Source organism: Buteo buteo, chromosome 7 (assembly GCF_964188355.1).
Source record: "Buteo buteo chromosome 7, bButBut1.hap1.1, whole genome shotgun sequence".
NCBI lineage: Eukaryota > Metazoa > Chordata > Aves > Accipitriformes > Accipitridae > Buteo > Buteo buteo.
The window spans coordinates 3,031,866-3,049,434 of NC_134177.1; the positions used below are offsets into that span (position 1 = coordinate 3,031,866).

The following is a 17,569-nucleotide window of genomic DNA, read 5'->3' on the forward strand; positions in this document are numbered from 1 at the left end:
TGGCCTAGGAACTAAACAACCTTTCCCATCACCTACAAATACAACACTTCTCATTAATACTGAGACACGGAGAGCCAGCCTGAAGTACTGCAGTACCACTTTCTGCAAGTGACATCGACACCAACCTGAAGGGCAGTCAGTCTAAGACAGTACCTTTGCAAGCGTGGCATCCATTCCACTGTTTTCTCTCACCTTTGCAATGGTGAATTGTTGCACGCACCAAGCTTTTTCAAGCAGCTGAGTGAATTTGCTGCCTCTGCTGTACTTCCAACCGGCCCAAGAATAAAGGAGCAAGATCGAGCTGAGACCCTGCGCTCTGCATCACCACTAGACTGGTCTTCAAAAATTGCTTACATTGCATTACAAATCTGAGCCAGGTTTCATAAATTTAACATTAAACACTTGCCATTAGTGATATTTTGGGCTCAATTCTGGAACTAGTAAGTGCTTTCTCCAAGTCAATGGAAGGGGAAGGTGTTCACTTTGCCACATGTCAGTACACCAGAGTACTGCGGAGCTTCAAATGAGCCACAACAAAACTGTTGTTTTATTTAGCAGTCAAGTTAATCAATGGAGATCACCTAATGCATCATCTGTTAGACACATAAAAAAAACCAAACAACCCTTTATTTTTTTTTTATTAAGATATCTATGAACTATATAAAAAAGTGCCATATATAATGATTTACAAAACAGAAGAAATTTGCCAGATATACAGCTATTTAACATTTTAATGGTAACATTTGAAAGATGCATATTATACAATGTCAATTATGAATAACCTGCTCACGTATTTATAATGCAAAGGGCTTCTGCAAAGAACAACTAACATATGCAGCCACTTTCACATGGAAAACAAAGAAAAATATATCTTGATGAAATAACACAAATGTAAAAACAGTATTTTCAAGTCAAGTGCTTTGGGCAGAAAAAATACATGGATTTTAAATTAATATGATATTTTAACCTTAAGGAAGCTCTGAATATCCTTGTCAATTATATGTGTTAGATTCTACAAAACCAAACAACAACACCTTTTGTTACTTTATACAACATTCAAAGCACATTCCATAGTATTTTAAACAATTTACATTATCTCAGAAAATACCCTTTATTGCTAAATAGTTTGCTACAGTGACAAACCTGTGTCGCTGAAGTAATCTGAAATCATCTATTAAAGAACTTGCTAGTACTTACGTACAGGCAGAAATATGTACTATCATAACTAAGTGAAATAGTCTTTTGTACTTTATAGGTGCAAGCTCCTTTTTAAATTTTCAACACTTAAGAGTCTGGTCAATTTGTTTTAGGGCAATTTAAATAAGTCTTTTCAGAGGTCCCTGAGGTTGCAGAAATAACCAGACTACTTAACTAGGTACCTAAACAGGGAAATCATTACTTAATTAGAGGCAACCAAGGTTAAATAATTTTAATGGCAATGAAAATTTAAGCACCACTAATGGAAAGACAGTTAGTTTCCCTTTTTTCTCATACATGTATTATGGACTGCAATGTAGCTACTCACTGGAGCTAGGGCATCAGAACATAACCCCAGCTCAAAATGAGACTACAGTGAATAAATAATTCTGCTTGTCATCCAAAAGTTAACAAGAACTACAGCAATTCTCACTCCTGTTCCCCATAAAATGTTTGCTGTGGCTTTTTTTATTCAAGTTTGTCAAAATACGCCACTATAAAATATTCAAGAAGCACTTATTAGGGTGACCAAAAGGACAGTTATTGCTGTACAGTTACACTAGCTCTCACTGTGGGACTGGCTGCTGCTCGTTCTCTTTCTTTAGCGATTTCCATCTCTATTTTGGCTTTGATTTTATTCCAATCAACTTGCAGCTGTAAGAACAGAAAAGCAAGTATGCAGAGGTCAACTAACATTATATAGAGAGGTCAAACAGATAGCTATTCACTAACAGGACAATTTGAAGTTACAATTACAAAGTGACCATATCAATCATTATATAGCTCTTCATGTATAAGTGACAACTTATACTAATGGAATGTATGAAGGCACAGTTGAGTTCTAACAAACTGAGCTTTCCACCTTTAAAATAAAACAAGCTTGATCTATTTTAACAAATACTAATACATCTCATTGTGTCTGGCAAAACCCCAATAAAACACAAAAATCACTTGGATCAACTTGCATCTAATTTCAATGTAATGACATCTGTGTCCTATTACTGAGACTATAGCCCTTTATCAATAATACATGCAGTGATGTCTTTTGATTGCACCTAAAGTCCACCAAGTAAACTGACAGCATATAACACTAGTTATCTGATATAACAGAAATCAGATTTCTGCTTGACATTTCTCTTCTACATCAATAAATGTTTTAGCTTTATCTTGGCATTTCTCCAGCTGCAGAGAATCATCATTTTCTGGCTGTATTCTATTTCAGTGAAACTTCAGACAATAGATATAGTACAGTATCCATGGTACAGAGGGTACAACAGTTGTTTGTCTTTCCAAGAATGCTTGACAAGAAAAAAAAATAGATCATGGTGCATTTGATGACTATAAAAACATGTCCAAAAACTGGTCAAAAATGTAATTGCGAACTTCAGTTTTATTGCTGAAGAATTAAGACTGTCAAAGATGGGATGGGAAAAAAATCTCAACTGCTGCACAGGGAATTTTCAGAGTAGCTGTTACTCTGTTAACTAAGTCATGAAATAACAAGGAAGATTCTCTGTGAGGCAAGATGCAATACCCACATTCTCATGTCAAAAGGTTAATACCTCAATTCAGTATGCATTTACTGGGTCCAGGTGCTTTGTATCTGATGACTGAAATCTTTATGGAGCTTTAAGAAAGAATGTGTTTGCTTTAACAGATGTCACACAGATGCTAAACATGCCATATATATGGCTAATTCTGCCACCCAGCCCAGAGAGCTACGTGCCAGTGAAGCCAACAACCCTTGCCAGTGACACCTAGTAACTGCCAAGATATGGATTCTCAGTATACATATTAGGTTCATAATACCTTATATATAAAGACAAGAGATATAACAACTAAGCACATTGTTTAGATTTTGTATCTGATTGCAGATCAGTGCTCTCAGCTGCAGTACAGAAGAGGTAGAAACTCCTTCCTTATGCATGAAGGAGCTTTAGGTGGTGAGAGGGAAACTGAGACCCCTTTTTTTTCCCCTGAGAAGGAATAGCAGCACAAAATGTCGCTTTTCTCGTCGATGCCCTGAACGTTTCCTTCTAACTGTGCTATATGAGTCTGACAGGCTGAATTAAGAATTCATTAAGTAGGTCCTCTCCTAGTTTCAGACCCAGCAGAACAGACCTCCAGAACATGGATGGGGAAAAGGACTTCTTTACTCCTGAAATCTTCTGCAGTCTGAGACCTAAGTTTCAAGACTGAATGTAAGGTGAAACAGGCTCCACTCGCATCATTCTGCTCACACCTTGTCACTGACAAGGTGTTATTGCTTAGGAACCCTTCCAGAAACTACAGCTTTCTTGGTGACTTAAAGACAAGACAGTATTATCTAAAAAAGTCTCTTTCAGAAGCATCAAGGGATTAACATGATTTTTGCTTAATAATGGATTTAAAGTATGTAGAAGACATACTTCCAGCATAGCAGCCGAAATTGCTGCATGGTAAGAGTGCTTGAAATCTGTTATTTTTCTATACTTTCTAGGTGAAGTACTGCACAACGGTTCCTTGCAGGGCTAGATACTGTGCAGACTTTTATTCTTGTTTAGGAAATGAAACAGCCTTAGAAGTGCTAAAAGCTAATGACTTACATTAGAAATTGAGCTTTATTGAAAGTATAATGGGCACTATCCAATTAAAGGACCTGAGCTAACAACTCGGATATATTTCCTGATCCATCAGCTACAGTGGATGAAAGGATCCGACACAGTCAAAGTACACATCTCTTTTCATAGTTTCACTCTCAGAATGCTTAGGAACAGCGAGGGGAAGAGCAGGAAGGACATAAGGGCTGCTCAATGAAAGTGCTAAGGTGCACACGTGGGTGCCTCTCATAAAGGAAATGTGCGGAAGTACTCCAGTGGCACCTAAAATACTTCTAGCTTATGAACTGTAAGACCTGTCCTCTGTCTTTAGGACCTGTGAAATGCTAATAAATTGAAATGACCTACTGATTATGGAGAGGGTTTCTGGTGGTTTGATGAAATCGTATATTTAGCTATTTATCATATTTGGCAGAACGGTTCGTAGTTCACTCTTAATGTATGTCTGGATACCTTCAGGCTCTGTTATTGTTGCTATCCATAAAATTACATAAAAATGTTGAAGACTTTTAAGAGGTACACATTCAACCATACTAAGGTCTAGCTCCCTGTTTACAGAAAGCAACTGTGCCTTCATTTGTATAATCCTTGCCAGATACTAAATATATACATTCCATACCTGTGCCTTCAAATAAAACACACGCACAACTATTACTAGCCAAGTAGCCACACATCAAGCTATGAACTTGTACTCAGATCTAAAATCTTAAGATTTGTGTCCACATTTGAACTGAAGAAGGAAAATGTAAAAGCAATTCCCCCCCACCCTCCCAAACTGGCTACAAAGAGCAGGCTGGACAAAAGCTGTAGGAATAATTCTGAGTAATACTTACACCTTCGGCATATTGCAAAAATCTTTTGTTTGTTTCTTTTTTACCAAAATCCTCTAGGAACTTTTGTCGATAAGCCAGGACTGTGTCAACATGTGTCTTGTGCTTTACTGCTAGTTCTAGGGCCCTGGAATAAAACAGAAATGCACTTGTCAGGCTATATAAATGCTCTGGCACAACTACAATCACCATGGTTTTGCAAAACAGTAAGCTGAAAAGCATTTGGGCTGCAGGCAAAGATTCCTAATCTATAGTGCCAAGCAGTTTTACATTACTATCAGTCACAGGAGGTTAAAAGTAGCCAGTGAAGGAGAGTGTCTACTTTTACAATGCATGCTATAAGAAATATCCAGCAATTATTTCTGTTGACAACCTCATCACATCATTGGAGTTTGACAATGGGAGTCTTTTTATTTCAAGGAAATAAACTAGAATGGTTAGAGTTTAGCACTCTCAATATAAAGGGGTAAAAGTAATAATTGTAAACAACTTTATTACAGTCAGGAATCACTTCTGAATAGCGTCATAATATACATTTATGGCGTATGCTACACAGCATTTTCGAATATTCTATAGGTGGGAAAGATTAGTCATTGGATTAGTATAATTGAGTACTCTTGCGTCTGTTTTCTTCTCAATGGCATAAGGAATACTTATGTTTGATAGACACAGTTTTTAGATGATACATATTAGGCAACATAATAAAAAACACAGATATGTGGGGAAAAAGCAACTTTTTACCCAGTGACAGAAATATAATAGCAGAGAAGTTAGAAGTAAATGGCCTCTGTTAGATTCTGTTAGAAAACGTGGGGTTTTGTTTAAAGGAGAAATTCCTACTTTGTTTTCCCAGGCCTAATTCATATTTCATCCACCTACACAGTGCTGGGAGTCTGAATAACCACGTATCTATTTTTAGCAACATTTCAAAACAGCCTTACTTCTTTGAGGGTCACATACAGTTTGAGGTATCGCTAAGGACTTTTCTGTGTTAACAATAATGAAATAGCAAAGTGTTATTTAAAAATGCTTCCAAGCATGTTTTGGACTTCTATCACAGAATACTTGTACCTTCTAAATACGACAGAAAAAAAGTTACTTCTTTGGTTATTGTCAGGATATAATTTACTTCATCTTTTTACAGCTCTGGGCAATTCCAGATAGGAAATTAGTCAGCTAAGTATCTGCAATAAAATGACTGATCTAAACTTACAGGTTACCTCAGCAAGACTGCTTATAAACATATTGTCTTTGAAGAAATACTACCTATCCCAATTGTAAAGATTAATGTTGACTTGAATTGCTTGATAAATAAGGCCTGTTTGAAGAAGCAGGGTTTCAGCTTCTTGGGTGTTTCCACTGAACAGCAGGATATGAGCCATCCTTGACTCTTTTGATGGAAGATCTTTGATGGAATTGATATACTGAACTTTGTCAATCTGTTAACGAGATGTACAAGAATTAAATTAAGGGAAATTAATAAAATTAGCTTTGCAACAATTTAACTGGAAATAAACAACACCATTCTCTTACCTCACCAATTGATGCATAGGCAATTTCTGCTGTAGCCATGTCTTTGTTGGCAACCGCCATAGCAGCTAAACATGCCCACATAGTTTGATCCTGAAATTTAAGGATTTTAAGAAATTTAATTTAATAAGAAATAAATAAGAAATTTAATTTAATTTAAAAAAATGCAACTCCTAAAACTTCAAATATTTATTATCATGTTAAAAATGACTTCTCAAAGGAAGTCTACAAGTCCTGAAAACAATGTATTGTTATTGTTGTACAAACACAACATTTCTCTCATGGTCTAAGTCTCTTATTAGAAAGTCACTACTTAATTATTTCTCCTTCATTATAAAAGCATTGATGTTGTGATCACCCGAGACTGACAGTGTGGCTGAATGAATCGCTAGTTTTCAGCATCTCAGACAGTAACAAACTCTTGCCATAGTATCACTTCATGACGTCATCATCAGTGTCCCTGTCATTACTTGTGGAACTATGCTGGAAACCAAAGCGCTGGTTGTGGTTAAAAACCAGTGCTTTAACCTGGCTCATCTCAACCTGGCTTCACAAATAACTGTACTGGAACCATGATGCTGACAATAACAATAACTGCACATTTATAAACGTACTACAAATACAGAGAGGAAGGAAAAAAAAAATTACTTTGTAGACGATGAGCCTGCTGAAAAGCAAGAAAGAGTTTCAAAAGTTCTGTCTCCTTTGTGATATTTTCAGTCCAATTTATGTTTAGAATTAAGAATTAGAAAAACTTAGTAGTAATAATAATATTACACCCTTGTTTTCCTTTTTCATGACTTTTGCCCCCCCCCCCTTTTTTTTTTTTTTTAAGAAAACCTTAAGGAAACCCCACTAACTCAGAAAAACACTTAGGAAGATCCTGACATTTTGGTATCTTCCCTTTTCAAGTCTGACAACATTATGACAAAGATATACTACTAAAACACATTAGTTAACATAGTTTAGGCCACCACATCTGAAAACTCTAGTTCAGACAGGAAAAATATAATATTGAATGCACTTGTTAGTCCACATGCACTCTAGGAATTTGGTGGGGTTTAATATTTTTGTTAAATATGTTCAATAACAAATTTGAAAATAAACACCTTGTAATGTGGATAGGTTTTTAGAAGCAGCATAGCATTACTATTGATTTACATCAGAATAAACAGCTACACCGAGCATGCACTAAACACGTTACCATGCCCTGTCTTACAATCGCTTTTGTATTAAACAAAACTGGTAAGACCCACTAAAGCCAATGAAATACAGTAATTTAGCCTAATGCTGTGGTTTTACTATCACCATCTCCACATCTGCCCACGTGTTCCTACTCTTTACCATGATTCAGTACAAGATTAACATTCCTGCTGGTAGCCCATAATTTTGGAGAATTAAAATTGTTCAGAGAATCAAACGCACACAAAATCTTTGTCATGTTCTCTTCCCACTTCCCTATTATTTAGAAAATTAGGTGATAAAATGCTGAAAGCTTAGCCTGAAATTATGCAAGAGACCAAGTTTCTAGGAGTTTTTCACCACTAGGTCTTGCTGTTCTCTCTTTCCTCAGAAAGATGGTCCATTTTCTTATTACTGACTAGAAATACTTTGAACTGTCTGCCTAGGTTGCCAAAATCAACAAAATAGCCCCGGATCCCCATGAAGAGTTTAGGGATCATGAAAGATAAACAAAGTACTCAACCCAAAGCCAGCTGTGATGGCTCTCTGTTTACGTTGGTGTAAGGGTATTCCAGGTCACTCCTCAGCCCAAACACCACAAATTGTGAAATAGAAAGGATATTCACACCATCTAGTTTAGGCCAGTTTAGATTACCTTCTATCAAGGACAAAACCTTTCTTTTGTAATCAATGGAAAGGAGAAGTCTTCAAAGACTGAGACCTAGGTACCTAACTTACATGCTTAAAACCAGATGATGCGAATACTCTTCAGACTGAAAATCAAGATTCTGTTACAGTTTTTCTTGAGAGAAAGGTCTTCTTCACTTGTTGACAGATAGGGACTAATGAGGAAGAGCTTATAAAAAAAGGACAGTGAAATAACATGATACCTATCTTGGCATTTCATAAAAAAAGCACCAAAAATGTTAAACATTTTTCTTTTTAAGTATGATTAAACTCATTGAATCGCTCTACCTGTAAGAATGAAGAGGATGAAAGAAAAATTTTGACAAAAAAAATCCTTGAATTAGAAAACCTTCATATTAATCAGAAAGAAACAGTATTATGAATATTACCACCTGATACAGATGTTTTATTTTTGAAGATGACACATTTAGATTACTCAAAAAAGTTAACATAATTCTGTATTTGAAATCCCCCTTCCCACTGCCAAATACTGGAATAAAAGCCTAGTATTAAAGGGGTAACAATCAAAATAAAAATCATTATACAACCCAACTTATCTGGATGTATTATTGATTTAATAATGTAAATACAAAAATATTTGAAATACACATTCAAGGTCATGATAATCATATGAAAGTGCTAAACTCTTCTCTAGGAGTAAATGGGGGAAAGAAAGAAGGGTTTGGGGGGATTTTTGTTTGTCTGTTTTAAAGACTGCCAGACTCACCTCATCTGTTGCTGTTGCCTGAATACATACACAAAAGAAAGCAAAGGAAAAAAAAAAAACAAAAACAAGTGAAATAAAATATGAAAAAATACCAGCCAACTGTATGTGGCGATACAGATAATTTTTGATTGATTAAGGCCTAGTCCTAAAAACTTAAGCTTATTACTAACTTCTGTGAGAACCGGTATTAAATCCCTCTGGACTTTGGTGTGAATAAAACTAAGAATTTTTATTATGTATAATGAAAATTATGAAACTATTTATACATTTATTATGTAATTATGAAAAATGTGTTATTTTTCATGACCACCCCAAAAATAATCACCAACAAAGCAGAATAGAAATGACATGTAGCATCTGATATGCAATTATTATTATTAAAGTAGTACTTGAAAACATAAATTCTACATTTCCGGTAACTAGCATTTACCTTGACAAAGCGACACAATCTGACAGCATCTTCCCATTTAGAACTACTAACATATTCATGAAGAATCGCAGGATAAGGTGAAATACTAAGGTGAATAAGTGAACCATCTGCTCTTCTAATTGTTATCTGATTTCCTACAAAATGTACAATCTGGGGATTTTTGCTAAATTCACTGGGTAGAGAAAGAAAAGTAAGTTAATATTCACTTTCTTACTGAAAAGAACATTAAGAATTTAAAGAAACCTTTGTTTCAAAATTACAACATGATTATACTTCATTTTCAGAGCATATAAAAATCTAAGCATCTAGTTATTCTACAGTGATATCCAACAGGTAGTTGTAATGTTCTCTAAAAATAAAATGATAGTTATGCACATTCACTGGCGGTAAGACAAATGCAGACTGGGTATCTGTGCAAAAATTTTCAAATACATTTTTCAGTAAAAAAATATTTGGTCTCCTATAACTCTTAGAACGAAATAATGAATTCAGGTATTCTTTGTGAAGAATTTCACATCACAAAGCATACAGGCTGAAGTAAACACGTAAAGTAAGCATGCTAAGCTAGAAACAATATTATCTGTGACCCAATATCTTGATACTTTTAATATCCAACAGATACTTTAAAGAGATCTTTTTGTTTGTTTTTTTGCAAACAACTAAGGCAATATTTCAAGCGATATGATTAAAATTTTGCTTTTGCATCAAGATGCTATCCTACTTTTAAACTGTGCATCGTCATTTCAACTCTGAACTTTATGATATACCTTATAAAACAATTTTTCTTAATTTCCTAATCAAGAAGCAGTAACATGAAAAGGATTTTAAAAGTTGCAACCCTGGCTTCTACTTCAACTGTGAAAATTAACATAATTCTTTAAGGAATGAGTAAACTAGTTAGAATACGTATGAATACTATTTTGATCAAAAAGGATATATTACCTTGCATCTTTTTCATACAGAGTTTTTGGCAAAAGATCTTTATCCACATAGACTGTGTTGGGGTAGTACCACACTGTAAAACGGGTATCTTGAATTCCACAAAGAATGTTAGATGTGTCATTCCAAGCCAAAGTTTGAACCATTGTCCCTTAATTTAAAGATAACAGAATAATATGCATTTTCACAAGAAACTTCAAAATAATGGTACACTTCTAACACTGTAGTAAAAGGGTAATTATTAGTCATTCTTAGTTCCTTTTATAAGGACTGGTTTTAGCCCCCTAGTTTGTAAGGTCACATCTTAGAAACTTCCAGCCAAATTCAGTTCTCTCTTTCTGAAAGTAAGTTATGTTCAGAATAATGTTTTTTGGACTTAGTTTCGAGACTAGACATCAAAATTAACACAACGGTCAGACTGCACCTTTGTACTTACTGCATCACGCGCCTGTGTACAGCATTTAAACTTTTAGTTTAAAATATTATGAACCTAAGAGGTTGAATTTGCAAGAAAAAGGTCTGAAAGATTCTGTATCGAATAATTCTGAGGAATACATCCTTCTCCAATATCCTCTTACCTGCTTGCTCTGGAATACAGTAACAAGTGCATAAATGTTAACAACTGCTTTACGTGTAACTGATAGAAAAGTTAACAGAATTTAGATAAAATGTACTAAAATTGTTTCTACCCCTATCTTACGAAAGCCACAGGACTATTTCTAATGTTTTTTTCAAGTCCAATTTCAATTAAAAAGCAAAATTTTGTCTCTTGTACTAGATAAGAGTCTATTTGCCTGCTAGCGTGTAATTAAACATTATTTTGAATTTTTCTTACCTATTTTGACAATCTTCTGTTCTTTTCCAAACCGTTTAACTGAAGTAATGTGAAGATCTCTGTTCTTATCAATAAAAGCTATTTTTCTTTCACTTGTAAGTCCTTTCTGGTCCAAAGCAATCTCCACAATTTCCGTCTGAAAAGGAAAAAGAAAAGATCTGATTTTTATTTTGGAGATACATATCACAAAAAGCATGTGATATTCAAACAAATGAATGCTTTACTAAAAACAAGGCATAAAACTCATGAAAAACTGGATTGTGAAGACACTTTATGTGTGTCCTCTCCATTGAATGAAGCATTATATAAATTAATTTCATGCAGATTAAAACAAAACTGCAACAGACAAGAGTTAGCAGTTTAGGAATTTACCACAAAACTACAGAAATACAAGTGGCAGTCCCAAAGCAAAAGCTGCCTAAAAGATGAATATTTATTTCTCTCTCCAAAGAATCTGCCTAATTTTGCTTTTGTTGTATACCAGAAGAGTGAAGAAAAGTACATTGCAGTTCAGGCAATCATTTTTGAAGTAAAAACATTAAAAGCTCAAACTGAAGACAAAGAACTTTTCACTGATGTTCTTTTCTTCAATGTTAACGACAGCACTAATAAAAGGTGCTTCGGAGTACATGCAAAGAAACTCAGTTGATCAGTTTTACTGCATAACAAAACTATTTACCTGTAGTTTCAAACTTTTACGTGCATGGAAAACACACGCCAGTAACTGAACACAACCTACAGTATATCCCTTTGTACACCAACACTGCATAAAGAATCTGATTTTTGTTATTTCTTAAGAGTCAGTTAAGAGTTGTCAAGCTCCTTTCTATTAAGATTGTAAACCTTTAATAGGTCATTAGACCCATTATTGAGGAAACCCATTATTGATTTGTAATTCCAAAGTATAATAAAAAAGAGACATTATATCCTTCACCTTACCTTATGGGATAGAGGCTTTCCATCACCCAATGGCTTTCCAGATAAAGCTTCAAATATGTAGATAACTGAAGAAATAAAAATAATTATATGGTTTGTTAGTTAAAAGCAACAGTTCTTCATAGACTTTTCAAGCAGTTCCATTCATTTTCAGAGCATAATTTACTGCAAGTGGATACTTGTGACTGTGTGTTAGATTTACCAGTGACTTTCACATTCTGGTGAAAAAAGAATCTTGTGGGGAAAAAAAATCAGTGGGGAAAGTGTAACCATCATAGGCTGCTGAGCTTAGGAATAGTCTCATTTTGCAATTGGAGTGATCTGTGAAAATTCTCAAATACCATTATTTTCAGAGCATTGGTAGCCATTGAAACATGATATTATGGACTGATACAAAATGGAGAAAACTGATGTTTTACTTCCTATCACAGGTCAAATGGTCATTTGCCGAAATGACACTGAATTCCATCTGATGCAAGTTTCTATCCTGCATTCTGAATAAATTAACGTTACCAAGATAGATTGGTAATCTGATAGGTTTACTGAATCTTAACCCACAATTTTGATTAATATGAAAATTTAGGAAGGGATACCACTGACTGATATATTTTTCTAAAGAAATTAGTATCAGATATATAGAAAGCTGTCCTTTGAATTATTGGGTAAAACATTCTTCAGAAGCATTTTCTATTTTGTTAATAATCTGCTCTATTTAAAATTCTTGATACAGTGGTCCCTAGGTATATTTTCTTCCAGGACGGTGTAGGGTTTCTGCTCGTCATGATGATACAATTAATGACAATATATTAATAACAGGCTTCCTGAAAAAGTATCTGCTTTACCCAGATATACTTGAAGTTTATAAATAATTCTTGATATCTTTACCAAAAGTCCATCTGTTCCACTTTCTCCCTGCCTCATCCTCAAAAGAAAAAGAAAACAAAAAAACCCTCCAAAAACCCCCCACCTACATCATCTGTATTTCTGGAATATCCAGTGAAGACTCAAATTTGCAACTTGCCTAAAAATAAAGTTTCTCTTTCTTTCTGTCTGTCTGTCTCTATATATACCCATGTATGCGTGAGTGTGTGACGCACACAGATCCATATGTGTTCAAAAACTATTCATACATACTTTATACATAGTCTGTGAATATACACGTGAATTCAGACAGCTGTAGGTAGAGTATTCAAACCTAGAGAAAACAGTAACATTATAAGAAACCCCAACTGTAATTTAAAGCACATGATTCTGCGCTCATCGAAAACACAGATGTGACAGAAACATTTCAGATGTTTGGTAACACATCCCACCTGCAGTTTCAACACATTACCTGTAAGTATACAATATAACATGAACATACACGTTCATTCCAAAGGATGGCGATGTTAACATGTTAATCCTGCTGTGCGTTTCTTTCACTAGGACACAGGATGTTGGTTTGAGGTCAATGGTTACACAGGCAGAATTTAAAAAAAACAAAAACCAACCTGTAAGAGCAGGTGTTCAGAAAGCATTGGTTGAGTTTGCAGAGGAGGAAAAGAAAGGGTTTTGCACAAGTGCTGCTCTTGGCAGCTGGCTAAATATACAAAAGAAAACTAGTAGTTCCTGAGAAGTGCTATTTCTCTCACATTTATGCATGAAATTTATTTTGATCTAGCTATACAAGCCAATTTTACTGCTACTATACTAGTTATAGGAAGTGAGATTAAGAGAGTTTTAAAGAAAAACACTGTACCCAATTGACAAGTAAAATTGGTTAACTTTTCATTAATCTACAATGCTTACTAAGGTATTTCAGAAAATAAGTTTGGGGTTGTTTTTTTTCGGGGGGGGGGGGGGGGGTAGGGGGGTGGGGGGGGTGGGGGTGTCCCACCCCCCATCTGGAAAAACTCCATATCACCTTACAATCATTTAGAACCTAAAATATACTTTTTTATATGCATAAGTCAAAAATATAAACAAAGGGCATTCTCTCACTTTGAACTTTCCGAAAAAAAGAACACCTACTGTATGTCTTTTAACACACGTGTTCTATTATCATGGAATAACTGCTCCTAAGGTCAGCAGTTCCCTTTTGAGAATAGGCTCACCTCCCTCTTCCAGCTTCATTAGAGATTGAGGAAGGACTGTAAGCGCAGAGGTACCAATCTTTTTTCTAGATTACTGAAAGAGGAATAATATCCAAGTAACAAAGCACATCAAGTTGTATCTCTGTTATAGAGTAAATTAGCTTGTAGAGGCTCCATGCTATGACGTGTAAACTGCTTCCCGTATCAAACTCAGCTATCTTAGATATTTATATAATGCAGTGCATTATGAAAAACAGACCTGCCCTCAAAATAGAGCAAAGAAAAAAAAACGCTTCTGCTGGGGTGAGTCAAGAAGAATAAACAGGCCTAGATAAGCCACGGTTTCATGTGCCAAGAATCTGTTTTCCCATGTGCTGGCATATTATAAGGCTTTTTACCACTACTAGTGGGGCTCATATGTAAAAAAGAAAAAAAAAACCCACCCCTACTCATTGCCCTGGTGGAAGCTCCTATTAACAGGATCATTTGGAGAGCTTATCTTGAAACACAGCCAGAAACCCAGCCTCTCTAAATTACAGTTTTGATGAAGATTAGCCTATGTGCAGAACTGGCTGACAAGATTTTCAGGACACTAATAGAATGGTTGGGAGATGGAGATGCTCTTCAGCCCATTTGGGAAGATGGGCAGGAGAATGGGGCAAGAGAGTGAGTTTACCATCAAAATCTTAAATATGCATATAGACAGCAGTCAATATTTATGGGTGAATTTTCTATATAACCTCAATTTATTTAAAATACTTCTATTGTTTTTATTCCAACTGCATCAAGGTATCAATATGGCAATAAAGTCTCTGTGTTATACATATTAAGTAATATTAAAACAAACATACATACACTTGTGTAATATAAATGTAGACACACATACAGAGTAAAAGAGGAAAGATCAGAAATAAAATACAACTTTTCACTTATCCATTTATATTTTTTTTGCAAACTACTGCTTCCTTATGAATAATTTACACTGAAATATATTTTTGCTGATTAAAATAAATTTTAATTATTACACAGCTATTTTAGATATTTTTAATGTCTTGGTGCTTGAGAATAATATTTTCTGAAGTAATTTTCCTTAAAAATGAAACACACGTTACAGTTATATTACTACTCTTAAAAATAATTATTCAAAATGAAAGAAAGTATTTGTTCTCACACAAAAGATAAGGATGTACAAGATAAAAAAAATATGTAAGTTGTACGTAGTAGCAAAACCACTTTGTAACAAGGAAGTGAGAAAAACCTCGCCTAATTCTTTTGCTCAGGGAGGGATATTTTAAGGGATCATTACAAAGGTTTTCTTCATTCACCAAGTAATTTAAGTTGCAGGTTATATGCTGAGAAAACTACCAAGCAATCAGTACTAAAGGGCTAACTCCCTGCCAGGATCTTCTTTTGCCTTTGGTACTTCACACTGAAAGGTTTTTTTCTACGGCAAAAAGAACATAAATATGGTGTTTCCTTGATGCAACGAATTCTAAAATTCTGAAACTGTTTAAAATGTAATCATTAAGTCTAGGATAACAGAGTTACAGATAATAGACTGAGTTAGTGTCAGTTGGAACCATGGGCAGGAAGTTTTCACTGTTTCAGTCTGCAATAACAGCACCTCCTGTGCACAGTTGTTCCCACTGGTAATCCCCTTACTGGCCATATCGCAGGAGAAATACAGCTACAGATAGCACTGCAGCCCTCTATTGTAATATTTGTATGGCCTATAAATGGCACAGGTATGAAGTCAAAAGTCATAGTGCCATGGGTTTTCCAGCAATGGAAGTGTCTGTCTCCAGCAGACACTTAAAATTTAAATTGTTGCACAGGCAAACTTACACATTTGCATCAAGAGACAGAACAAAGGAAAAAAGCTGACTGACAAAAAGATATTCCTGTACCACTCATTAATGCAAAAATTTACCTGAAGCTCATTTGGCCATGTTGTCTTTTAAAACTACAGTGCTTTTGATGCCAAACCACAGAATTTAAGAGCATAAAAATCTTCAGGAACACAACACTGAGACAGAACAGCACAGCCTCGTAACTATGGTCAAATCAGCTGCACACAAACTTACATGCTGTAAAGATACAACCCCCCAAAAAGCTAAAGCAAAGAACATCCGAGAACTAAAATTAATCACAGCTAATGTACTGGTAGCTTCTAAGAGCAGCAATCAAGCAGAAAAAGTTGCTGAGGTACTTCTTTAGAAAATCACATGTCAGAGAGTGAAAACCTACTATTCAAGTATTTACTGCAAATATTCCACGGTTCTCTGATGCATTACACACAGCTGGAAATTCAGAGACATGTATCATTCTCTTTACATTTTTTAATCAAAGTTAAGTAAACCCCATCATTTTAATTAATTTGCATAATAAATATTGCCTTTAATTTATATCATCGATAAATTGTTTATGCTTCATGCTTTCTTTTTTACCATAACTATGCTATGTAAAGTTAAATGCAAAGATGCTGAAAACCTCATAATGAATTATTAGCAAACATGAAATTATTAGAACCGAGAACTTACCTTTTTCATCAGCTTTGTCTTTTACTGCTAGAGTATCATTACTCAGAGATACTGTCTGGGCATTTAAAATGTCTGTTCTCATTCCTGGAAATTTTGGAGAGGAAATTAATCTTCCTTCATATGAATATAAATAAAGTCCTCCACCATCTACAAGAAGAAAATGCCTACAAAAAAAACCAAAACAACAAACCCACAACAAAAAAGTAAATCACTAAGTAATAACAGAAAAGCATGATGACAGTTTCAACAATTTGAAGGTAATTGCCTTATATCCTGCAATTGTTTTCAGTTAAACTACATAATTTCTAAGCCTTACATTTCAAAGTTGATATTCTGAAAGTTCTATATAGAAGATTGCAGTTTTAATGTGAACGTTTATATTTTTCCATGAGAAATACTTATTATCTGGAATCACTATGATTTTATCTGTTATAGATGTTACAAGATTTAAATCTTACAACTCCTGATGACACAGCCCACAGCTGCAGATGGTACTCCCCACACATCACCCCGTGAGACAATGCTGTGTGTACATATGTGAGAAACAGCTTTAATGTTTACAGCTAGCTTTGAAATAGTATTACCTGTATCATTTTCTTCAGTACGACTAGATTAGAACGTAAAGCAAATACAAGACACATTTAATGAAGTGATCACCATCTATTATGGTGTAGGGCTTCAGTGAAAAATAACTCATTTGCAGGAACACACTGCAAACTTTTATACAGAACACAAATAGCTCTACATAACAATAACTGTTTGGTAAGTACAGTATCTATAGTTCATAGACACAAAACACATCCATAAAAAGCCAGCTGTTAGACCCTCAGCTATTTTAAGTGCTACCAATCACTGGCACCAAATGAATCACTGTCTGTTTGCACATATATCTGTCAAGGTAGAGTGGTTTTACCAAAACCTTAGGTTCATTCCTGTGGATCACCTACGTTGCCAAAGATCTGTGCCACATTTTCAAAATTTACTTTTAAATCAGCAGCACAAACCTCCAAATTTAAACACTGATCTTCAAAATCCTGTCCACTTGCTTACCCATTCTCTACTGCAGT

General features: G+C 34.9%; 1 protein-coding gene across 7 annotated transcripts in view; it reads right to left on the minus strand.

Annotated features, from left to right (window-relative positions):
- Nucleotides 1-623: 623 nt before the first annotated feature.
- IFT80 (intraflagellar transport 80) overlaps nt 624-17,569 on the minus strand; it is a 56,749-nt gene continuing 39,803 nt past the window's right edge. For 5 of the 7 annotated variants that reach the window (XM_075031319.1, XM_075031317.1, XM_075031320.1 and 2 more), the window contains 10 exons: nt 16,503-16,666; nt 11,894-11,958; nt 10,955-11,090; nt 10,123-10,270; nt 9,181-9,352; nt 8,751-8,768; nt 6,158-6,247; nt 5,891-6,063; nt 4,628-4,751; nt 624-1,851 (listed from right to left, as the gene is read on the minus strand). In XM_075031319.1, coding sequence (XP_074887420.1) covers nt 1,738-1,851; nt 4,628-4,751; nt 5,891-6,063; nt 6,158-6,247; nt 8,751-8,768; nt 9,181-9,352; nt 10,123-10,270; nt 10,955-11,090; nt 11,894-11,958; nt 16,503-16,666 — 1,204 coding nt within the window. In that variant the 3' untranslated portion in view covers nt 624-1,737. Of the gene's footprint in view, nt 1,852-4,627; nt 4,752-5,890; nt 6,064-6,157; nt 6,248-8,074; nt 8,193-8,750; nt 8,769-9,180; nt 9,353-10,122; nt 10,271-10,954; nt 11,091-11,893; nt 11,959-16,502; nt 16,667-17,569 lie in introns of those variants that run through there. The other 2 variants (XM_075031323.1, XR_012650891.1) reach the window with 2 other exon arrangements.